The sequence below is a fragment of the Neofelis nebulosa genome, chromosome 13, assembly GCF_028018385.1.
Source record: "Neofelis nebulosa isolate mNeoNeb1 chromosome 13, mNeoNeb1.pri, whole genome shotgun sequence".
Classification (NCBI taxonomy): domain Eukaryota; kingdom Metazoa; phylum Chordata; class Mammalia; order Carnivora; family Felidae; genus Neofelis; species Neofelis nebulosa.
Window position 1 is genome coordinate 44,044,491 of NC_080794.1, and position 25,190 is coordinate 44,069,680.

Sequence of the window (25,190 nt, forward strand, 5' to 3'; positions counted from 1 at the left end):
CCTTGGTCTTGTGATTCAGGGGAGGATGGGTAGTTCCTGGTGACAGCAGTAAGAATCTAGCCAGAATAGGTTAGTGTGGGTTCTTGGCAATTTGCTGTTCACTGCAGAACAGGGGGGGTGGGGTGGGGGGGTGAGGGGGAGGCGGGGGGGCGGGGAAGCCAGTGTAGGCAGGAGGTAAATGTAGAAACAAAATCTGTGCTGAGTGCTGGATGTTCAGAGGACCCAGAGCCTTTCTGGAACTCCCCCTCCTTCCCCTTGGATTCACTTCCTTCTCTCTCTCCTTAGCTTCTGTCTTTCCCCCTTAAGCCTGAGCAGCTCCGGGCACTTGGTCCCATGGGGAGCACTCAGGGAGGAGTCTGTGTGCGGGTGTGCTACACAATCACAACCAGGCAAGCCGACAGGTTTCCCCGGATTTTCCTCTACAGGACCTTCTTGATGCTGTTGTCTCCTGGAGCACTGGGAGTTTGAATGATCCTAGATAGGAAAGTCCTTAGGGGAAATGAAAAAAACTGAAGTTTCTTTGTTGGAAATTTGCATTGTTAAAGGGAGTTGTTGAAACTCAGTGGAACTTTCTAATAACTACCGGAAACCTACCACCGTAGGCCTACTGACTCTGGCCCCTTTGCCCCACAAAATAACTGTCTGATGTCACCCGGTGGCTTGTATTTGGGAGGATCCTAACAGTACCGCCTGAACAGTGACTCAGATACACTGATGGGAGAAAGTAACGGGGTGAGGGCAAAAGAGGAGTCGATAGACAGAGTTCTCATCCGTTGTGGGTCACTTGGGACAAGCCATGGAGCCACACAGGGTCCCAAGTGTTCTGAATGGTAAAAATGCCTACCTCAGATGGTTGATTGCAGAAACTGTTTGCAAAGGGAGTTTAAGATCAGTTAGAATGTAGTGATGACAATGTTGATACCCTGAGGGTGTTACTGCAAGGAAACTTGAAACGGGATTGGAGTGTGTAGGTGGTTGAGTCCTGGTTCTGTGATCCCTTAGTGTCTGGTCTTCCATGGGCTTGTGCTCCTGAAAGTGCCACGCCTTAGCAGAAAAGAAGGGAAGAATTGCTCCTGAAATTGAGAGGGAAGTCCCGTGGCTCCAGCCTTTGACACCTACAGCCTGGGGAGAGGCTGGCCAGGAGGACAGTGAAATGAGAGGAATCTGAGTGAAGGTGGAGAGGAGAAACCCAGAGGAGGGTAGCAGGGTGGAGGGAGCATGTGGCAGGTTAAGCCCGCGAGTGGCATCTCTGGGGGAAGGGGGGCGGGAGAGGTTGTTTTTGTGGGGGGGGCTGGTGGTAGCAGATGTGAGCGTGGTGTGTCCACCTAAAAGGTCATGGCTATTTTTAGGAAGTGGGTGACAAGGCGTGTTTCTGTTGAACTCAACATTAGTGAGCACCCACTGTCTGCCTAGCCTTGTGCTGTGTGCATAAAAGCAAAGGCCACCCCACTCACCCTAGTTTGTCCCCCTGGATTCTCCTGAGACATGAAACACTGGATAAGAACCAGGTCTGGAGAGTGGGCATGATCATATGAGTTCAGTCTTGGACATGTAGCGTTTGACATGCCTCTGAGGTACCAAGTAGGCAGGTATGTGGGGGGCTTTGGAGGGGTCTGGGCTAGAGGGACATTTTTTTGTCCGGATTGTATCTGATTTAAGGCATGATGAGATTGAGGAACTCACCTTGAAAGCTGAGTAAAGGAAGATGAGCCTATAAAGGAGCCAGAAAAAGAGCAGTCCATGAGAGGGAAGGAAAAGCAGGACAGTGTCAGATCACAGAGGCCAGGGTGAGTCCACTTCAGTAGGAGGAATGGCCAGCGGTGTCCATTGTTGCTGTGGGAAGCGACAAGGAGGATATTCGGCACTTTATTTAGCCAGGGCAGTTTTGGTGGGATGTTGGAGCAGAAGCCAGACTGGGATCAACGGGTGCAGGAGCTGTAGGAGGTGGGGATCTGGGGATACTGAGTGTAGACAGGCTTTGAAAATGTTGGCTTTGAAAGGAAGAAGAGGGATTGGGTAGTGCTGCAGGAGGCCTGCACTGAGGGGATATTTGTTTCTGTTTCTCAATTCATTCTTTTATTCCCATTCCACCTAGGAAGTTAGCACAGTGGGTGGCCTGCAGCCAAGGGTCTCTCCCTGTGTCCCTCTGTGTCATGTAGACAAAGGCACCTGTAAATGTTTGCTTCTTTCACAGAATGGATTCATACTGCACACCTTACTCTGTAGCTTGTGTTTTTGATTAATTTATCACAGGCAGTAACTCTGGGTTTGCATTCCTCCAGGTCAGTAGCAGCTGTGGAATGTTCTATAGTGCAGATGGACCATAATTTATATAACTTTTCCCTTATCGATGGGTACTGAGACTGTTGACTGTTTTTGTAATTTGAAATTAGAATTGGAATGTCATTGAATGTATTTATTTATAAGGAAGAGTTGACATTTTTATGACATTAAGTTTTCCAAATCAGGGACAGACCACAGGCCTTGTAATACATCTTTGCGAGATATTATGAATGGGAATCCAACTGGATATGCTAACTGGATAATAATTTTTGTGTGTCCTTTCCACTTTTTTCTGTTTGTTGGTCCTTAATTTCAGCCTTTATCATTATTCATTCCTCCTTTTGGTTATTTTGTTGCTCTACTTTTAATACCTAAATTGGTTCATTTATTTTTAGTCTTTTAATTAATTTTTTAATGTCTTTTTTTTTTTTAATGTTTTATTATTTATCTTTGAGAGAGAGAGACAGAGCATGAGTGAGGGAGGGACGGAGAGAGAGGGAGACACCGAAACCAAAGCAGGCTCCAGGCTCCCAGCTCTCAGCACAGAGCTCAACGCGGGGCTTGAACCCATGAACCCTGAGATCATGACCGGAGCCGGAGTCAGACACTCAACCAACTGAGCCACGCAGACGCCCTTACAATCCGCAAAGATAAGTGTGATGAACGTGTATACACCAAACACGGATGCCAGATTAATACATCTAGAATAAATATAAGTACAGCTTGACTTAAATAAAGATCATAACGAGAAATTTTTGGAGCACCTCTCATAATTGATAGATACTCAAGGAAATGCAGATAAGCTCAAGTTAACAGATACATCTAGAGTATGTGTCCCACAGAGAATACATAGCCTTCCCCGTCCGTGAAACCTTCTGGTATGGGTCATGTAGTTGCCACAAAGAAAATCTTAATACAGCCCAATGAGAAGAAATTTTGCTGATCACATTTAGTAATTATAACCCAATAAAAGCCCCAGTCAACATTAAAATATGATCATACTGCTCCACAAAAATACTCAGGAACCCAAATGCTGTCTTCTAAAACATCCTTGGATCAAAACTGATCTACATGGTGGGGCGTCTGGCTGGCTCACCTGTAAGAGCATGCGACTCTTGATCTCAGGGTTGTGAGTTCGAGCCCCATGTTGGGTGTAGAGCCACCCAGGCGCCCCAATATGTGTATTTTTTAAGAGAGTAAGTGAAAGGCTCAGAAATGTAGAGGGAGGCATCAGCTAGGGGTTTTCCAATGTTTTGCACATTTTACAACGTGGTCTGTTTAGTTTTCTTTCAGGTTTGTGTGGAGTAGGTGGTGCTCAGGTCTCCCCCACCTGCTTCTCAGCTCCCTGATAATCATGAAATAATCCAGTCCCAACTTCTTAGGAGGGATGGGTAAAGTAAGATTTGCCTGCAAGCCCCAAGGACAGGCCCAGGTGCCGCATCTCTCCATATCTGCCCCTTCCTTTATGTCCAAAGTCACAGTCAGCTCTGACTGGCAATTACACTGTTCCTTCCTCGTTTGGGACAGCACGTGACCCTTCTCGATTCCACAAAGTATGTGACAAAATAGTCAGTACACAAAAATGTCCGAGGGCCCAATGTCAGATACAAAGACGTGGGCCCCCAAATCTTACACCCTTTTGTATCTTTGTGTTTTAAGTCACATCAGCGATTTCAGGGGAAATCCTAGCGAGTAGTTTTCCAAGTCCTGTATTTTCAGGTAAAGGCAAAAGGCTGAAAAACAGGCTGGAAAAAACCCTCAGCCTGCTGAGGCAGGGTTATTGAAACAGTCTTCAACATATTTTTAATATAAGTATTTCCACTAATAGTTTTTCTTTCTGTTTACCTAATACTGTTTACATACTATATCTATCTATCTATCTATCTATCTATCTATCTATCTATAGAGAGACATATATATTTTTTTATTTTATTTTATTTTATTTTATTTTATTTTATTTTATTTTATTTTATTTTATTTTATTTTATTTTATTATTTTTAGATTTTATTTTTCTAAGGGGCTCCTGGGTGGCTCAGCAGTTAAGTGTCTGACTTTGGCTCAGGTCATGATCTGACAGTTCATGAATTTGAGCCCAGTGTGGGCTGCTGTCAGCGTGAAGCCTACTTGGGATCCTCTGTCCCCCGTTCTCTGCCCTTCCCCCTCATGTGCATGCACTCTCCCTCTTTCTTTCAAAAATAAACATAAAATTTTATTTTTGTTTTTATTTTTTTTAGTAATTTCCACACTCAATATGGGGCTGGAACTCATAATCCCGAGATCAGGCATTACCCGCTCCATCAACTGAGCCAGCCAGGCCCCCCCACCCCCACCCCACATACCAGATATTCTTGATTTTATTCCTTGCATCTTGTTTTCTGTTCATTATTTATTATACTTGGATGTTATCGCTTTTCTGATTTCTGCTGACTTGCTTCGGTTTCTCATCATCCTGCTTCCCTAACCTACCTGCATTAGGATTTGGGTGTGGTCATGGATTGAGAGAGGAGCTCCTCTCTTCAGAAATTGAAGGCCCGAGTCAATGTCCGCTCCATGAGATGGTGCAGGCACCAGGCTCCTTCTGTAAAGTTGCTTCCAGCATTCTCCGGGGCTGTGGTTTTCAAATGTGAGCATATATAAGAATAATCTGGAAAGTTTGTTAAAACACAGGTTTCTGGGCCCCACCCTAGTTGCGACTTAGGAAGTCTGGGGTGAGGACTGGGAATTGTCATTTGTGACAGCCACCCGGGCTGTGTTGATGCGTCGGTTGGGGGCCACCCTGGGTAGCCCTGCTCCAGGAGCTTCCCCTGCGTGCATGGCCCGGGACAGCAGACTTTCATGGCAGGGCCCTGCTTAAGTTGCCAAGGGAGGCTTGGAAACCCAGTTCTTGTTTGAAGCCACCGTGTGCCAGGCAACAGTTTGTGCTCTGTTACGGAAGTAAGAGAGGGCAGATGGTTGAGGGGGACAACCAGAAGTTCCTGGGACACCACCCACTGCTGTCTATAATTTGAACTCCTGCTGTGCTTATCAGTCTTGCCATTGGCTAAGCCCCTATCCCTCAGGTTAGGAAGTAGGAATGGTCTGTCGCTACAGTGGCAGGCCAGCTCGTGGTGCTGGGCGTGGCAGCCTCCCACCCGTGGGCTCGAGAATGAACAGGCAAGCAGCTGCTGCCGCCACTTTGCTGATGCTCTGAGAATCATCGCTCCTTCTGGGCTGCCCCCAGGAGTCAGGTCTGGCGGCCGCACATCCTGTCGCTTGGAGCCACCTCCTGACCTTACAGGCCGCGCAGGGATTTGGATGGCCCCTCCAAGACCCAGCTTTGGGATGGAGAGTATCTTGCTGTGCTTCCTCCGCCTGGCTCACCTTTCTCAACTCCAGGTATTAGGCGTAGGTGACTATTTCCACGAGAGCTTGGGGGAAGAGGCCATTTAAACTCCGAACGGACCCCAGAGAGGCCAGAACAAGTGGCCACCAACCCCCACTCTCTGCTGTTGTTAATTCATAGGGAGGGAAACAATGTCCCAGAGGCTTCCGCGGAGCAAAGGTTGTCTTCTGTGCTGCTCGATTTTACGGGAATTTATTTGGGAGGCCGCAGAGTCACTTCCTTATTGACAGCCTGTACATTTCCCCAGCCCATTCTCCAGCCCGGGAAAGTGGGTTGGAGCCCAGAAGTGTGCTGAGTGGAGGGGAGCCCCCGTGGGCCATTAATGCATCAGCCTGGAAGTCAAAAGACATGGTTCTAGTCTGTGTCCTGCCCCTAGTCAATTCTGAGACGTCAGGCAGACCTCTTCTGCTCTCTGGGTCTTGGTTCCCCACTGTAGTAAAATAGGCCGGTTGAAGCAAATGATTTCATGAAGCCTGCTTCCAATTTCAGTATTCTAGGATTCCTGCGTCATCCAATGCTAGCACCCCGGGAATTGACTTTTTATTTCTAAAAGGTATCTTTCAGAACTGGCTTGCTCAAGTTCAGCCCCATGGTAAGGCCTGTACACCGTCCCATTGCCACTCTCCCAGCCTGCTTTGCCCAGAACCTCTCCAGGCTGGTCAGCCCCAGGTGCCAGGCCTCAGAGGACAGCCTGAGGCACTGCCTGGATAATGATTGACATAGGCTCCATCTAGTCTTAATTCTTGGCCTGTGGGTGGGGAGTTGAATGTTTAACCGCACCTCTCAGAGGGTTTTTGTTCAGTGCCTGGGAAAATGTGGTCAGGATCTGTGGAGTGCTGCCCGGTGGCTTTCTGGCTTGTTTCTGTGACTTAATGGCACTGTGCTCACACCTGAGAGGAGAGGCAGCTTCCCCATGAGGGCAGGGCACTGAGGCTCTGCGGTCCCTGCAGAGGGTAAGGCCACTTACCCCCTTTCTCCAGCAGAGTTAGGGATGTTCATACACCCTCTCAAAACGCTTGAGGTCCTGCCTTGGTGTGGGAGGGAGAGAAGGGAATGTCCTTGATGAGTCCTCTCTGCCCCCCGGATTCCTGAAGCCCGTGCACCAGAAGATTTGACCAAAGAGGCCATCAGAACAGGTGCCACCCAGGATGTGGAAGCGATGAATCAGGGTCCACTCGTATCCTGTCAACGTGTGAGGCGCTCGCTGTGCCCAGCCCTATGCTAGCCAGTGGCAGGAGGAAGAGGGGCCTATCCTACAGCCTGGGCACTCGCTCTTCCCCTAAGAAAAAGTAATTCTGGCCCTGGCACTACTTGGGTGTGTGACCCTTGCCTGTCAGTCGTCTCTAAGCCTTAGCTCCCTTAAGGTGACACTACCCATCTTGTGGGAACATTGTGACGATTAATGAGGTGATCTATTTTGAGCTAATATGTGTGCCTATCATAGGTACTGGAAAAGGGGGAGTATTGTTAGAGCACTGGAGAACATAGAAAACGTTTTAGGCCAAGTGCTGATAAGTTCCAAGAAGAGCGGTCATTATGCGTGGAGAGATTCAGGTAGGCTTCCTGAAGGGGGGGGGGGGGGCTCTATCTTGGCTAAAGGAAGGCTAAGACTGACCCAGCCTTAAGGAAGGGATAAAGGAGACAAGGAGGACAGACCAGGTAGAAGGAACTGCCTGAACAGAAGTCCTGAAGATGAGAAGTGCCAAGAAAATGCCCTGGCTGAGCCACGGACATGCCATTTCCTGTGAGTCTTTCCATTGCCCATAGACCTCCAGGAGCCTGCCATTTTCCTGGCATGGCACAGTGTGTCCCTTGGCCCAGGGCCCTTTGGCAAACCTTAGGATCCCAGCTACACAGGGGTCAGCCCATACTGGAGCTCTAAAAGAGAATCTTCACGGATCTTTACAGATCTCTGATCTATAGGCTCTGGTGGGGATTTCTTTCCACTTCAGCAGTAAGAAGGTTGGCCGGGACTTTGTCACCGTTAAGCCGCTGGTAAGTATAATTTGAAGGAGAGGCTTCCTGGGGCTTGTAGGTGAGTGGGGAGTGCCTCAGCCATTTGGACCTGGGATAGATACTGTCTCCTGTCTCCTAGGCTTGAAGGGACTGAGCCTCTCCAAAGCCATTTGAACAGCCACCGCCTTCAGTCTTGTCCGCTACCCCTCTTCCCCTACTTCACTGTGAGAGGGGATCTGTGATAGGCCTTGGGCTTTCATATGGCTCGTTGTATCTTAACTGGCAGGGCCCTGGGTGACACCTGTCCCTTTGACTATGTGTGCAGGTGCCTGGGACTGTGCAAGTGGGGAACAGTGAGCAGCTGAAGCAGGCACACCTGGCCGAAAGGGTAGCTGCTGCCTCCCTAGCCATGTGCTCCCATCAGGAAGTTTAGGACCCGTGTTACCAGATCTCCTATTTTTCCATTAAAACAAAACAAAACAAAACAAAAAAACAGGGATGGCTGGGTGGCTCAGTCGGTTAAGCATTCGACTCTTGGTTTTGGCTCCGGTCATGATCTCATGGTTTGTGAGTTTGAGCCCCGTGTGGGGCTCTGCGGTGACAGCGTGGAGCCTCCTTGGGATTCTCTTTCTCCCTCTCTGCCTCTCCCCCGCTTGTGCTGTCTCTGTCTCAACATAAATAAACATTAAAAAAAACTTTAAGTCAGGCCCAGAGTCTCTTTTATGCTCTTCCCCCTCCCCACCAGGAAATAAGTGTGAGCTACAAAACCTTCACGGAACCCCAGGTTCTGGGCAGCACACGTCCACGACCGTGGATCCCTCGCAGGCTCACCCATTTAATAGGTGAGGGAGGGAGAGGCCCAGGAGAGCCTTAGGTTGACCAAGACCCTTCAGAGGGAAGCTGGTTGTCTAGACTCTTCTCCCACCTTCCTCTCCCAAAGAATGCATTTCCTGATTCTCAGCCGGAATCTCCATTCTTACTAGGAATGGCTCCTAAAGCGCTTGTGGGTAACTTCCTGCAACTGCTTTATTGTGTGTGTCCACAGCCAGAACGAAAGCCCGGCACAGGAAAACCCGACTTTGTGTTCTCCTCTTCTTTCCCCACGATGGTCTAGCCCAGCCCCGGCGCCTCTTTGAGCCCAGGAATGGCATTACCTTGAAGCTAATGGAATTTAAGCTTTGGCTTCGGGGGACACCCCTACCCCCACCTCACTTGCCTTGGCCCTTCCACGAGAGGGGCCCTGGCAGTGGATTCACAAAGTCCTATCATTTTGTAAAATTTGCAAAACATTTTATCATTTCTTTTTTTTTTTTTTTTTTAATGTTTATTTTTGAGAGAGAGAGAGGCAGGATGCGAGCAGGGGAGGGGCAGAGAGAGAGACACACAGAATCTGAAGCAGACGCCAGGCTCTGAGCCGCCAGCACAGAGCCTGACTCTGGGCTGGAATTCACGAGCTGTGAGATCATGACCTGAGCTGAAGTCAGATGCTTAACCCAGACACCCTGACATCGTGTCATTGCTTAAGGAGGGCCCCTAAAACTGTATAAGTTCCATACCTCCCCAAACCAGGACCAACTCCTGTAGATGCAGCGGCTGACTGGTGTCCTACCTTTTGGACAGTGAGCTCTTGTCTTGGAGGCAGGAGGTGGGGGTCCTGGGTCGGCCCTCTTGAGATCTTGTTATGTCACCTAGGCATGTCCCTTCTTCCCTCCTGGTTGTCAGTGTCCCCATTTGTGAAATGAGGGCTGAGGTGGGGTGGGTAGGAATGAACTGAGTCATCGCTAGGGGGGAGTGAGCTCTGGTGCCCTAGTTGGTGGGGTCCTGGCCAGTTTGAGTGTGATTGCCTGCCTGTGCAGAGCTTTTCCCTCCCCAGAGCATTTGCATTCCTGGCTGGGTGTGTCTGGCCTGGCCATACAGAACCCGCTCGGAGCCCCAAGTCTCACCATGGTGATTCATGTTGACTGATAATACAAGGGAGCAAAGCTTTATTGAGCTCTTATTCCCAGACATACAGGAGAGGCGAGCACCTGCTCCTCCCTTTCTCGGTTGGAATGGTTTTTCTCTGGTCTTGGTGGTTTATTGCTTCCCATGTCAAAGAAAGCTTGCCAAGTTACATAGACTTGTTCACGAATCTTTTACACAAGGAGGGCAGGGACCTTTTCAAAGAGAACACGATGGGAGGATCTGGAAAGAAGGAGATCATTCTATGCATTAGTTTTCTATTGTTGCCATAACAAATTGCCACAAACTTGGTGGCTTAAAACCACACACAGTTTTTTGGTGGTAAAATATATAAAAGATAAAATTTACTGGGGTGCCTGTATGACTCAAGTCAGTTACGTGTCCGACTTCGGCTCAGGTCATGATCTCACAGTTCATGGCTTTGAGCCCTGCATCGGGCTCTGTGCTGATGGCTCAGAGCCTGGAGCCCGCTTCAGATTCTGTGTCTCCCTCTCTGTCTGCCCCTCCCCTGCTTGCACTCTGTCTCTCTCTCTCTCTCTCTCTCTCAAAAATAAATAAGCATTTAAAATATATATATACGTTTTTTAAAAAACATAAAATTCACCATTTCAAGCACTTTTCAAAGGTGTGTGGCTCCACCGCATTACGTACATTCACATTGTTGTGCGACCATCGCCACCACCCACCTGCAGAACTTTTTCATCTTCCCAAACTGAAACTCTGTCCATTAAACAGAAACTCCCCAGTCCCCACTCCTCCCAGGCCCTGGCACCCACAGTTCTTGAATTTGGCCACTCCGGCACCTCTTTCCTGAAAGTGGGATCACACAGTATCGGCCTTTTCGTGATGGGCACATTTCACTGAGCATCACGTCCTCAGCGTTCATCCCTGTTGTAGCACACGTCCGAATCTCCGAATCTCCTTCCCTTTTAAGGCCGAGTAATATTCTGTCATGTGTTGTGCACAGCATTTTGTTCATTCATTCCTTCTCATGGGCATTTGGGTTGTTTCCACCTTTTGGCGCTTGTAAAGTGCTGTGGACAGTGGTGTGCTCGTGTGTTTGGGTCCCTGCTTTCTGGTCTTCGGGGTCTGTGACCCCAAAGTGGAATTACCCTGCCGTCTGCCACAGCGGCTGCACCATTTACCGCTCAACCTTTCTGTCTTACGCTTTTGTCTCACAGGCCTCGTGGTGTTTGTTGGGCAGGGTTGTGTCTTTTCTGGAGGCTCTAGAGGAGAATGCACCCCTGTCTTGTGAGGTTCTAGAGGCCATCTGCATTCCTTGGCTCATGGCCCCTTCCTCCACGGTGCTTCAAATCCATCCTCTTTGTTCTTCCTTTTCATCCTTTTTTAAATTTTTTTTTTAACGTTTTATTTATTTTTGAGACAGAGAGAGACAGAGCATGAACGGGGGAGGGGCAGAGAGAGAGGGAGACACAGAATCGGAAGCAGGCTCCAGGCTCTGAGCCATCAGCCCAGAGCCCGACGCGGGGCTCGAACTCACGGACCGTGAGATCGTGACCTGAGCCCAAGTCGGACGCCCAACCGACTGAGCCACCCAGGCACCCCTGTTCTTCCTTTTCATCCTTAACCCAGCCAGGAAGGGGCCTCCGCTCAGGAAAGGACTCATGTAATTAGATCAGGCCCACCTGGGTGGTCTAGGCCAACTTCCCCATCTCATAATTGGTAACCTTGATCATATCTACAGAGCCCCTTTTGCCATGTAAGGTAACATGTTCACACGTTCTGGGGGATCAGGGTGTGGACTGTCTGGGATATTTTTGAAGGACCTAATTAAGGAACGTGATGGTGCCTTGATCTCGGGCTTTGAAAAGCCCTCCTCCTTACCAACATTGTCCTGGGACACCCCATGGTTGCATAGTTGGTTAGGCACGCCCCTCCTGTGTGGGCTGGACACCTGGTAGGTGAGTACCAGACACTGACCAAGTTGGGGTGTATGTCCAGGATCTTCGATGACCCTTTTCCCCCTTTCCGAACATCGCAGCCTGTCCTCTTGGCCTCTTGGGAGAGACCAGCACTGTGTGAGTTGGTCACAGAGTTAAGAGAGCTGTCCCATACTTGACAAAAGCTTTTTTTTCTTTTATTGCTTCCTTCAGTACTCACGGCAACTCCAAGGTAGGTGGGCAGGTCGTATCTTTGCAGACAGCATCGAAATTGAGAGAGGTAGAGCTGCTCCAAGAAGGTCACACAGCAAGTGGTGGAGCCAGGACCCAGATCCTAGCTTCCAGGCTAATGCTTTTTATTAATTTATTTTTTTTATTTTTTATTTTTTTAATTTTTTTTTTGTTAACGTTTATTTATTTTTGAGACAGAGAGAGACAGAGCATGAACGGGGGAGGGTCAGAGACAGGGAGACACACAATCGGAAACAGGCTCCAGGCTCCGAGCTGTCAGCACAGAGCCCGACGCGGGGCTCGAACTCACGGACCGTGAGATCATGACCTGAGCCGAAGTCGGCGCTCAACCGACTGAGCCACCCAGGCGCCCCCAGGCTAATGCTTTTTAGAGAGAAAGTTGAAATTACCTGAGTGCCTACTATATGCTAATAAGCTGCATGGTGGGTAGCTTTGTATATGGGTATCAGTGTATCGAATCCTTCCAGCCACATAGTTGGATAGACGTTTCTTCCCCAATTTTCCCGGTAAAGAAAAAGTCTCAAAGGGGTCAAGCAATATGCCCAAGGTCACCCAGCCAGCAAGTGGTAGAGCTAGACTTGGAATCATTGTCGTCGGGCTCGAAACCCCGTGTGTCACCCTGGTTCCTCCTCAGCAGTGTTAGAAGATGATATCAGATCTGTGTGGGCTGTGGGCAAAACTCATACGGCAGAGCCGAGATGTTTCTTGTGACTGTCCTGTGATATTTGTGGCTCTTGATGGGGGAGCGTGGGTTGTGTGAAGACGGGGAACTGGTTTAGGGTACGGGAGGGAGAGCAGTTGGTGGTAGCAGGACCTACAGAGTATCTGGGGATGGACGCTGGTGATGCTTAGGCTACAAGACGTGGGATGAGCCACTCGGCTTCCTCTTTCCCCACTCAGAGGCGGGGTCCAGGGAAGGAACTCCCCAAGTTGCCTTCCTGCGAGCCACTGAAAGGCTGTGTTGCACAGACAGTAACCGCTCTGGGGTGTGGATGCGCTGCACCCCTGGGGGCCCAGGTGATCCTGGGGAAACGGCCTTGGGTTGGGCTTTGCAGGAAAGGGCGAGGGACTTGAGAGCGAAGGGGGCAGCCAGGAGGGCCCAGGCGTCCCTGGCACTCGTGCCTGATTAACGTCTGCGGGCCCCTCCTCCTTGTTTCTCAGGTGGTTCCAGGAGCAGCCCCTCTTGCTCAGGTGGCGTAACCAGGAGGCGCCTCCCCAGGCGGAAGTGGTGAGGCAGACACAGACCTGGCTCTCAGCCTGAACTGCACTTGGAAACACAGCCCACAGTTTCCCTTTTTTGGGGTGGGTTTCCTCAGGTCCTGACCGTGACTTGGACTTTTCACTGCCACTGCGTCTGTCACAAGACCCTTGGCATCGGCAATGACCGAGGCCTGAGCCCTTGTCACGTTCTGGGCTTTGGGTGTGAGCCAGACGGTGACACCATATCTGGGTTCACCTTCATTTTCCATCGCTCAGAAATCGCGAATCGGGGATCGGTCTTTGACTGAGCGTCGGCTCTTCCCAAAGCCCGTTCGGTGCGGTGTCAGAGGGAACCGTCCCATGAACAGGAGCGAGCCAGGTTTGTCGGAGAGCTGTGCTGTGGTCTCTCTCATCCCAGCTGAGATGAGAGAAAACGGTTTCTGTCAGTGCGGGGCCCAGGTGGAAGTGTCGACGCCAGTTCCTGGGTGCCTGCAGGGCTGGAGCTTTGTGCAGGGGCGCGGGGGCTCTTCCCCAGCTCCCTCCTCCTGAGCAGGTTTCATCTCCAAGAGGCCTTTTCAGAGATGCTCTTCTCCCCCCCACCCCCCATCAGCTTCTTGCCTCTGTTTCCCCAGCCCCTGCCATTCCTGGGGCTTGCACCAGGCCCCCCAGGGCACCCAGGTGTGCAGAGGGAAAGGAAAGAAAACTTTGCCAGTCTCATGTTCGTGATTTTTCCTTGGGGAGATGAGAACATCCAACACAGCCATTCACAGGACCTACTGCTCCCAGAGCTGGGCTTGGTGTGAGAGAAGGGACTGGTGGACTGGATTCTACTCTTCATGTCCTCTGCCCCCACCTCTAGTTTCGCTCCCCAACTCTACACCCTGTCCCCTCTGCCCGCACACTTCTCATCATGAGTGTTATCAAATGGTCTGGGGGTCTCTGGGACCCTCAAACTCTGTTTGCTGTTTTATACCGGGGAAAGAGATATAATGAAAGGTTAAGTGGTACAAGGAGAACATTTCTGATATTAAACTGTTACTGTCCCCAGTTTACAGATGTGGAAAAGTGAGGCTCAGAAAGGTTAGGTAACCTGCCCAAGGCCACACACCTAGTAGAGATCAGGACTGGAATTTGAACCCGTGTAGTCTGGCATCAGAGTTCATTTCTTCCCACCACCCTATCCTGCCTTTGATGGAGCACCTGGGATCGCAGTGAGGCTTGATGGTCCCAATTCCTAATCCCATACTCTTCCATCAACTGGTGTGTTTTAGTTTTTGAGATACTAGTTTCTGGGGCTGGAGGAAGTATAGTATGGCCGGGTGGGGGGGGGGGTGGCGGGGGGAGGGCAGTGAAAGGCCTGGGCTTTGGAGTCTGACTGCTTGGGTGTGAATCTTGGCTCAGTCATTTGCTAGCTGTAACATTGGGCAAGTTTCCTAATCTCTCCATACCTCAGTTTCCTTATCTCTAATAGGGTATCATTATTTTAGTGTTTTGTAGAATTGTTGTAAAGTTGAATTCCACATAAAGCACGTAACACAGTGCCTAGCACATAATTATTCAATAAATGGTAACTGTTGTCATGATTGCCTAATAAGTTTGGGAAATTTGGGGATAAAGTTAAGTAGGCTCCTTTGTTACAGGATTTCTTAGAGCCTTTATTATGCTATTATGAATTGGCACTTTGGAGAGGGGATGTGGTAGGCAGCATTTTCCAAAGTTTTTGGACAACTGATCTCTCTCTCTTTGCATCCGTCTAAATTCTCAACTTGCAAGATATTAAGCTGGTGTCCAAGAACACAGTTCAAGAAACACTGAGCAGTACATCAAGCTGCCTGTTTCTGCTTGCTAAGGCTGAGCTGGGGGTGGGGGGTCCAGGTCAGTGCTGAGCCAGCTCTGAATGACTGTATGTGGCATAGCTCTAGCCTGTACCTGGCTTCCCTCCTACCCTGTAGGTGTGGGGAGAGGGAAGTGGTGTGAGCCTAGGCACCTGAGGATCTCTGGAGCCTTCTGGCCATAAGGAATGGCCTTGGCAAACCCCGATTCAGAGCATATTTACTGCATTTCCTTCTGCCCTGGGAAGAGGGGCCTGAAAGTAGGTCTCCAGTGGCGGGACCGACTGGGACCACCAAACAAGCCAGCCTAGCTCAGGATGAAGTGGCCACAGGTTTTGCAGCGTGGCTGTGTTAGGAGAGAGCAGGCAGCAAGCAGAGTTCTACCACGGACCCTCTCCCTAGTGTGTTAGTGGCTTGAGTAAACAGTGCCCCTGGTGTATTTTAGCTGCAAAACCAAAGGGGTTGGAAATTAGATATTCTTCAAGGTCGCTTCCAGTGTGAACATTTGGGAGTCTATAGACCTAGGACTGGAGTAAAAATCTAAAGACCCCTTTAGGAGTCCTAGAATGCAAAAGGAAGGACGAGCCCTGAGAGGTAAAGCCCTCCCCCCAGCCCCCCTCCCAATCCCACTTCACGCCCATGGGTTAGTGAGGTCTGCGGAGATCTGGATGGACCTGGCTCCTGGTCACATTTGGGATCCTTTTCCATGTAAGATTCTTGGAAGCGGATTACTTTGGGTAGGTGTTTCTGCTTGCTTTGGGCTTCATTCGCATCCTGTCTGGGTCATTGTCTCCTGTTGTCCTGCCCACTAACCCAGGGAGAATGGCCCACCACTCCTGGGGCAGTGTATGGAGGCCAGAAGTTGCTCAGACTGGCTGGGGGCGAACTAACTTTATCTCCGCAAACAGTGCCAGGTAAGAATGTGCACCATTAATTACACCCGAGTCTGCCCAAACCTAGCCTTGCACTGGAGCGAGGAGAGTTTACAGATAAGCAAATAAATCTCTTGCTTTAAAACAATTGTATACACATAGGAACATACATAAACCACACACGCGCGCACGCATACACATGCATTTATGTGTATGTTTTGGGGGAGGGGGTCTTGAATTATACATGAGAAACTGCTCAGCGGCAACCTTGGGTAGAGAGACCTTTTGTTTTCACTTTGTGTCTTTCTGGCTGGGTTTGAATTTCCCTACAATATGTTCTAATCTTTTTATTTTATTCTTTTATTTTAGTTTTATTTATTTATTTATTTTTAATGTTTATTTATTTTGAGAGAGAGAGAGGGAGAGAGAGAGCACGCGAGCATGAGCAGGGGAGGGGCAGAGAGAGAGGGAGACACAGAATCTGAAGCAGGCTCCAGGCTCCGAGCTGTCAGCACAGGGCCTGATGTGGGGCTCGAACTCACAAACCTTGAGATTATGACCTGAGCCGAAACCAAGAGTCGGACACTCAACTAACAGAGCCACCCAGGCACCCCTGTTCTTTTTTAATTCTATTTTCTATTTTTTTAAGTGTAATTTATATTTCAGAGCAGTTTTAGAGTCACAGCAAAATTGAGTGGAAAGTACATTACCATCAACACCTGTTATCAACACCCCTACCAGACAAGTACATTTGTTATAATTGATGAACCTACGTGGACACATCGTAATCATCCAGAGTCCGTAGTTTACCTTAGGGTTCACTTCTAGTGTTGGACATTCCCTGAATTTTAACTAATATACCCACCATTTTAGTATCATCCAGAGTATTTCACTGGCCTAAAAATTCCTCTGTGCTTTGCCTGTTCATCCCTCCCTATTCCCTAATTCCTGGAAACCACTGATTTTTTTTTTTTTTTTTTACCCCTGATGAGTTTTGCCTTTTCCAGTCTGTCAAGAGTTGGAATCCTGCAATATGTAGCCTTTTCTCATATGCGCTGCATGTCTTTTCGTGGATTGACAGCTCATTTCTTTCTAGCACTGAATAATATTCCATCATCTGGGTATTCATCCATTCACCTACTTAAGGACTTCTTGATTGCTTTCAAATGTTGACCATTTTGAATAGAGGTGCTGTAAACATCTGTGTGCAGGTTTCTACGTGGACTGGTTTGCAACGCACTGGGGTTAGTACCAAGAATTGCTGGATTATAGGGTAAGATAAGAAGCTGCCAGACTCTTCCAAGGGGTCTGTCCCCTGTTGCACTCCCCCCAGCAGTGAGCAAGAGCTCTGGTTGCTCCCCGGCCTCACCAGCATTTGGTGTTGTCACTGTGTGGGATTTGGGGCATTCTGATAAGTGTGTAATGGTATCTCGTTGTTTAATTTGCAATTCCCTAATGTCTGATGGGGAGCATCTTTTCATCTGCTCAAATGCCGTCTGTGGGTCTTCTTTGGTGAGGTGTCCAGGCCTTTGGCCCATTTTTAAAAATCAGGTTGTTTTCTTACTGTTGAGTTTTTAAGCGTTCTTTTCTATATTTTGGATACAGCCCTTTATCAGATGTGTCTTGCATAAACTTTTTCTCCCAGTTGGTGGCTTGTCTTCTCTTCTTTTTGTTTTTAAAAATATATCAGCCGAGAATCATCTGAGCTGCATGACTTAAACTCTATATTTAAATTCTTGCATACAACCAGATTGAGGATTTAATATTAAAGGATGAATACACAAATGAATACTCCAGCCCCCAGGCTGGGGAAGGCCAATAGAGAGGTCATCCCCCAAAAGCTTCCACTCTGGTCCAGGCCTGCCTGGCTTGCTGCAGGGCACAGAGGGGCGGGAGGTCTCAGGGATGATGCTTTCAGGCCTCCCCTTCTGTTCAGCATTAGCCTGCTGCAAGCTCTGTCCCCCACCTGAGTCCTGTGCTGACCTTCTGGGGAAGATACTTCTGTGTCCTTGTGCCCGGCATGGCACTGCCACCACCCAACCCTCCCTTTCTCTTCCATGTCCCGGAAAGTCAGCCTGGACACCAGGAGGTGTGCATAGCCCAGCCTTGCTGGAGGCTCCTGTCTCCCTCTCCCCTTGATGAGGTGGGGAAACGACGAGGCTCTGTGTTACGGGAGGGGGGCGAGTGAGCGGGAGGAGTAAGGTTCTCGTTCTGGATGGTTTTGCCTCTTCTGCCAACACAGCATTTCTAGATTCCTGCGTTTGAGGACTCTGGCTCCTGTCCTTGTGGAGCCCTTGAAATGTAACCATATGCTTGCATACGTATACACAGTTTTAGGAAACAGGCCCTTTTACAGTCCTTGAGACTGTAGAGTATATAGTGTGTGCCTGCTGTATACTTTCAGCATTCGCTTTGATGGAATTATGAAGTGGGGTTCGTGAGCAAACGGCTAAGGAAGAATTCTTGAGACGTTGTTGGTGCAAAAAGGTGATTTTATTATAGCACAGGGACAGGACCCGTGGGCAGGAAGAGCTGCACTGGGGTTGTGGGGAGTGACTGATGATATACTTTTAAGTTTGTGGAGGGAGGGGGATAGAGATAAAGTGTGTTTTTTTTTTTAATTTTTTTTTTTAACGTTTATTTATTTTTGAGACAGAGAGAGACAAAGCATGAATGGGGGAGGGTCAGAGAGAGGGAGACACAGAATCTGAAACAGGCTTCAGGCTCTGAGCTGTCAGCACAGAGCCTGACACGGGGCTCGAACTCACGGACTACGAGATCATGACCTGAGCCGAAGTCGGCCACTTAACCGACTGAGCCACCCAGGCTCCCCAAGATAAAGTGTGTTTTAAAGGAATTTGGAAGCAAGGCTTTCAGCGTTTTGAGGGGCTAGCTGCTGTTGAGATAAGGTTACTTGTGGTTTGTAATAAAAAGCATGAAGGGGGGGGTGCCTGGGTGGCTCAGTCGGTTAAGCGGCCGACTTCGGCTCAGGTCATGATCTCACAGTCCGTGAGTTCAAGCCCCGCGTCGGGCTCTGTGCTGACAGCTCAGAGCCTGGAGCCTGTTTCAGATTCTGTCTCCCTCTCTCTGACCCTCCCCTGTTCATGCTCTGTCTCTCCCTGTCTCAAAAATAAATAAAACGTTAAAAAATTTAAAAAAAAAAAAAAAAGCATGAAGGCAGCCATGAGCTCCTTGAGCAAGGTCACGCTCTGTGTATATCAGATGTGTGTCAGTGGGCTTCAGGTTGTAAGGAGATGTAATTCAAGCTACATTTCTCTTGCTTTTGTTTCCTCATCAGCCTGGCACTATGAGGCTCGGTTCTGATGCGATCCTGGGATGCCCAGGTCTAGGTGCTTGTCTTCAGGGCTTGCTATTGAGAAGAAAGGCTAGGCAGTATAAGCTAGAAGGTGTCCCAGTACCTGAAAGGAAAGAGTGTTTCCTGGAGTGTGGAGCGCAGAATCAGTTACATCAGAATCACTGGGGATGGGGATGGGGTGATTGTATTGGGTTTCTGTCCTTCCAGGTTGCAGGACCAGAATTCCTGGGTCCAAGGCCCAGTGCATTTTCAGTGAGCAGTCCAGACGATTCTCGTGCGTGAAGAAGCAGTGCTACCCAAAGTATGGTCTACAGTCAAGCAGCATCGGCACCACCTGGAAGCTTCCATGTGGAAAATACAGAGTTGGAGGCCTGTCCTAGCTAGACCTACCGATTCAGAGACTGTGGGGAAGGGACCCAGCAGTCTGGGTTTTAACAAGTCCAATGGGGGATTGTTTTGCAGACTGAAGTTGGAGAAGCACAATTTAGCCAGAGACAGGCCACAGCTGGATGAAATCAAGTGTCCAGTGGCAGGTGGATGGCCCCAGTGAAGAAGCAGGGGTGGTGTTTGTTTCACACGGGCCCAAAAGTGGCAGGACTGGAGGCTGGACGTTCCCCAGAGACTGGTGTCTGAGAATTGGAGCAATCCTGAAAGAAGCCAGCTGCCTGCCTTGTGGAATAAGCTCTCTCCAGTGAGTCCCCGGGTCAGCGTCCTGACCAGAGCCACCGTAGAATGGGGGATATGCCCCAGTCTGTGAGACTTGCATCAGCAATGTGAAGCATTCCTCCCCAGGCACCTTTCTCCTTTGCTGAAGGACAGAAGTAGGAGAAGGGCCTGGTCAGTGTGGAAGATGCCATACTTGTGGACGCCAAAGAGAAAGCAGATCTGCTAGGTTGTAGCTCACCGTGTTCTCCTCTGCAGTGGAGGACGAGGGCTGGACAGGCCCTGGGAGAGGACGGTGAGGAGCCCCTAGCAGCCCTGCCTGAGCTCACCTCCGAGCGGGGATATGGCAGCCCCGGGGTGCCGGGAACACCTCCACCAAGTACAGCAGACCCTGGTGGTGGCCTCTTTTTTTTTAAAAAAAAATGTTTATTTATTTTTGAGAGAGAGAGTGAGACAAAGGATCCGAAGCAGGCTCTGCACTGACAGCAGACAGCCCAATGCAGGGCTCGAACTACAAACCGAGATCATGTCCTGAGCCAAAGCTGGACGCTTAACCGACTGAGCCACAAGCCACCCAGGCACCCCCGGTGGTGTCTCAAAGTTACACAAAGACTGGACGATGAGCAGATTTCTTAATGTTCACAAAGGGGAAAGCATGTGGGCACTGTGAGTCAGAGAGTTGGATCCCAGCAGCCTCCTGGCTGGGTAGGCACTGGGGGCAGGGATGGTGCACCCCAAGGGTGCCCTAGGTCATCCAGCTGCCGTCGCCCTTCTCCTGGGGATTATTAGGCAGGTAAACCAGAGGACTCTAGGCATGGGCAGTGTGTTAGAATCCTCACTTGACGCAGGCCCTCTTTAAACCATCATGAAGTTGATGGGGACTCGTGTGTGGTGTTGTGGTAGAGTTGGGGGCCGGATAGCTGGCTGAGTGGCTGCACCTGCTGTTGTGGGGCTGGCGTGTGGTCGGCAGTGACAGTTCAAGAGTGTGGTCCTTGGCCCTTTTCTCCCAGTTACTTGGAAGAAAGCAGATGTCATGCTTACCAAATCAGCGGCTATAAAACAAAACTGAGCATGAAGATGTTTGATATCGGAATGTCCGCACATCAGCAGGCTGAGCAGCAGGCTGAATGATCGGGAGTTTAACAGGAATCCGCATCAGGTCTCCTTGTCCAGAACTTTCTCTCAGTGTACCCCCCAGAGAGGCAGGGAAGAGGGAGGCGGTGGTCCTGTCCTGCCCTGTACTCTTGGGGGACCACAACTGGGGCCTTTGCTTCTAAAGAGGGCTCCGCGACAGAGAAGGGAGTGAGTTGCAGACCGGAAGTGGTGGGGAAATGAGGCTGCTTGCAGGAGAGGGCGTGGACTGGAGGTGGACTCACAAGAGGAGGGGAAGACCCGGGGATGAAAGCCTGCTCCCCGGACATGGGTTTAGACCCGGCTTACTGACAGGGGACAAATTTAGACTCTTGCTGGGAAGTCTGCAAAGCCCTCCTGGGAATGAGTGCCATCACTCCGGGAGCAGCCTGAGGCTGCCCTGTGGTCCTGCCCTGGGCGGGGACACACTAGTGGATCCTCTGGGTCTGGGTCCCCTGGTACATTTATGTAATAATGCTAACCCCAGGCTCTGAGCCAGGCTGCCTGGGGCTGAATAGACCCTGTGTGAGTTATTTAAATCTTGGAAGGACAGCCATGGCCTCAAGTGAGCTCAGAAATCCGCACCTGAATCAGGCCTTTTTTAAAGCTGTTGTTTTAATAGGCAATACATGCATGTGGCAAAAAAGTGTAAATATAAACCGTAAGCTTCATTTCTATTCCCAGTTTTCCCTTCCAAAGGCAACCGGGGTTACCAAGTTTCTTGTTTATCATTCCAGGGATGGTGTGTGTGTGTGTGTGTGTGTGTATACATATACACCACTGAGTTTGTATGTTTACATTTTTTTTAAAGATGTTAGCTTGTAATAGCCAAATTATGGAAAGAGCCTAAATGTCCATCAACTGACGAATGGATAAGATGTGGTTTATATATACAATGGAATACTACTTGGCAATGAGAAAGAATGAAATCTGGCCTTTTGTAGCAACGTGGATGGAACTGGGGAGTATTATGCTAAGTGAAATAAGTCAGGCAGAGAAAGACAGATACCGTATGGTTTCACTCTTCTGTGGATCTTGAGAAACTTCACAGAAGACCAGGGGGGAGGGGAAGGGGAAAAAAAAAAGTTACAGAGAGGGAAGGAGGCAAACCATAGGAGACTGAAATACTGAGAACAAACTGAGGGTTGATGGGGGGTGTGGGAGAGGGGAACGTGGCTGATGGGCATTGAGGAGGGCACCTGTCGGGAGGAGCACTGGGTGTCGTATGGAAACCAGTTTGACAATAAATTATATATATATAAAAAAAAGATGTTAGCTTAGTGTATACACCATTGACACCTTGATTAATAACGGTGACCATTACCTATCCCCACATGTAGGGCTGGCTAATTCTAAAAATAGCTACAGCGGATTTACTGTATTGGGTCTGTTCTGATGAACTTAACCAGCCCGTTGCAGATGGTTATTTAGGGGTTTGTTGTTGCAACAGAATGCCCCAGTGAGATCCACGTCTCTGTTATTTCACCCAGGTGTCAGTGTGCCTGGGAAATCGATTTCTAGAAGGTGAGTTTCTGGGTCAGAACTTGGCGTGTTACGTTCTGACATCTCTGTTTGTAATTGGCAGCTCTCCTAGCGTATTAGCATGGGTGAGCACCTTCAGTTGCTTTTCTAGAATGGCCTGTTCACATCATTTGAGTTCCTCTAGTGGTTGTTGGGTTTGTTTGGTTTTTTTATTTTTATTTATTTATTTAACATTTTTTTTTTTTTTGAGACACGGAGAGACAGAGCATGAACAGGGGAGGGTCAGAGAGAGGGAGACACAGAATCTGAAACAGGCTCCATGCTCTGAGCTGTCAGCACAGAGCCCGACGCGGGGCTCGAACTCACGGACTGTGAGATCATAACCTGAGCGAAAGTCGGCCACTTAACCGACTGAGCCACCCAGGCGCCCCTGTTTGTTTTTTTTAAATCACAAAACAATTTTCTTAAATTTTTCATTTCTCTTGTCTTTTTGTTGTTTTCCTTATTTGTTTCTTATTGTGCAGAACTTATTTTTATGTCTTTGGGGCTTGGAGCCACCTCTCATATTGAAATCTCTAGCTGAAATTAATTTTGATGTGTGGAAACAGGGTAGTATCTAGCTTTTGGTTGTTCGTGGTTTTGTTTTGTTTGTTTGTTTGTTTGTTTGTTTGTTTGTTTGTTTTTCCCTTCCTGGCTATGGATGGGCCTTTTGGCCTCAGTCTTCTGGGAGGAACGAGAAGGGCATGGAAGGGTCTTTGGTGCCCAAAGCTTCTGCTTAATGGTGGTCTCCAGAGAGAAGGGCGTCTGGAACACAACTGCAGCTCACACTGACCTCATGCAGGGTGCTTCCTCTTCCTCCCATCAGAAGGTTCCTGGTTCATCCATCATTCAGATTTCCAGGCTCTCCTCATCAGCAGGGTCTGGGGATTCTGTCAGAAGGATCAGGCCTAGGGCAGGACCTAGGAGGACTTTATGCTGACGGCTCAGCCAGCCACGGGGGGGATGAGTCAGACCGAGGGCAGCACCACTGGGACCCTCAACCACCTACCTCACCACAGTGTGCAAGGGGAAGGGTCTTTGGCCCATTCTGCTCGTGGCCAATTCTAGCTCTCTCCAAGGTCACCAGGCCATCATCTGGCCTCCTGCTGCCCTGCCTACAGTCGCCCCTGGTGACACATCCCACGTCCATCATTCCTGTGGGCCCTGTGGGGACCAGTGAGTGGCACCTTAAGGAAGCCCGTCAGCCTCCTTGACAACGACATGCACAGATCTCCAAAGGAGCTATGAAGGGCAACTAGAATCTTGTGGGTGGACGATGGCATCTAGAGCAGTGGTTCTTGGAGCGGGCTCCCCGCACCAGCAGCGTCACCTGGGAATTAGTTAGAAATGCAGATTCTGGTTCTGCTGACCCAAACTGCGGCGGGGCCCCGCAACGTGTTTTAAAAGCCCCTCGGGGGTTCACACGCTGCAGTTTGAGAACTAGGCTGGGGCCCAATGTACAGGGAGAAGGCGGTCACCGGGGGTCAGCAGGTATGACTGTTGCGGGGGCCTACGGGTTTCCTGCCACTCCCACCTGTCATTGAGTGCCTCTGCAAACCGTGGCAGCTGCCAGTGAGCAAGAGGAAGGAGGCTGCGTGACAGTCTGAGTGGTCTGGGTCACAGCAGGTCTGTGTCCCCCCTGGGCAGTTCAAGTGGCGTGGCGCAGGCAGAGGGATCTGTATATAGAGGGACTTAGTGAGAGCAGGTATCCTACCGGCCACCAACAGGCAAGCGTCCTGGGTCCCCGGCCTTTCCCCTTCTCTACTCCTGATCTGCAAGACACTTACCCTTTCTGGGCTCCCAACTGCCTCGCTCGCCCTCACTCCAGATCCTGGGTCAGATGAGCTGTCCTGAGGTGTCTGGTTGCTAGAAATGATGATTCCGTGCCACAGTCCTATGCCTGAGGAACCAGAGGTTGGAGAATGAAAAATGTAGCTTGGGGCAGATGCACTTTGGAGGCCACCGTGGATAGCTTGGGGTCTGTCGGTCGGGCTCAGGGGACAGGGCCTCTGGCTGGATGGTGATGAAGACACTGGAAAACAAAGACAAATAGACCCAGACCCCTGAGAACGAGGCAGTGCGCTCTCGCCCCTGCGGTCAGAGAACAGCTCCCCACATGCAGCATCCTGTGTCGGCCGAGGCGGGAGCGAAGCGTGGGAGAAAGGGGTTTGCCAGGAAATGCAGCCACTGGTGCGTGGTGAAGCCTGTCGTGGGTGTGGGCGCAGGCATGGGTCTACCGTTGCTTCCCTGTTCTAGCTGGGGGCCCACGCAGCAAGTAGAAGGTGAACTGGGCTGGCCCAGGTCACGCCCGAGGCGGCCCCTCCTCCTGCAGGGGCCTGGCTTGTGGGTGTCCCCGTTGTCGGGAAGGCTGGTGGCGGCTCCCGGCAGAGCCTGAGCATGGTTTCTTCCTCTTCCGCTTCAGATCAAACCATGAGCTACCCAGGTTATCCCCCGCCCGGAGGCGGCTACCCGCCGGCTGCACCAGGTAAGAGGGTCGGGGCCGGCGGGGAAGGGAATGAATGCCCTGTCTGCCCGAAGTCCAGGAGTGGAGAGGGAGAGAGGAATGGTGCTTTCCAGTCATTTCCTCACTACCCCAAGGGCTCAGCCAGGTGGGGAGGGGCTGGAGAAAATCCTGGACCCAGGGGCCACGAAAGGCCTGGATTGGAAGCACTTCTGGAAAGCCGGGACAAGGCCAAGACCCAGTTTCTTGCGTTATTAGCTGATAACAAGAGGCAAATGCCTTCTTTTCTCAGAGACTCCATTTTCTCAGTCTTCTCCTTTGCAAGTGGTTTCAAGTATCTCTCCTCACTGGGCTATCCCAGATACTAATGAGGTAGCCAGGTAAAGCCTCTGGCACCGTGTCCTCCAAAGCACTGTTAGGTGACCATTGCCCCTTGTCACTTCTCCTACCCTGGGCT

The 25,190-nt window shown here is 49.9% G+C and overlaps 1 protein-coding gene across 2 annotated transcripts in view; it reads left to right on the top strand.

Annotated features, from left to right (window-relative positions):
• ANXA11 (annexin A11) overlaps positions 1–25,190 on the top strand; it is a 45,581-nt gene that overhangs the window by 2,359 nt on the left and 18,032 nt on the right. Inside the window, exons 2-3 of one of the 2 annotated variants that reach the window (XM_058696823.1) lie at positions 22,242–22,275; positions 24,695–24,757. In XM_058696823.1, coding sequence (XP_058552806.1) covers positions 24,703–24,757 — 55 coding nt within the window. In that variant the 5' untranslated portion in view covers positions 22,242–22,275; positions 24,695–24,702. The remainder of the gene's footprint in view (positions 1–22,241; positions 22,276–24,694; positions 24,758–25,190) is intronic. The other variant, XM_058696822.1, reaches the window with a different exon arrangement.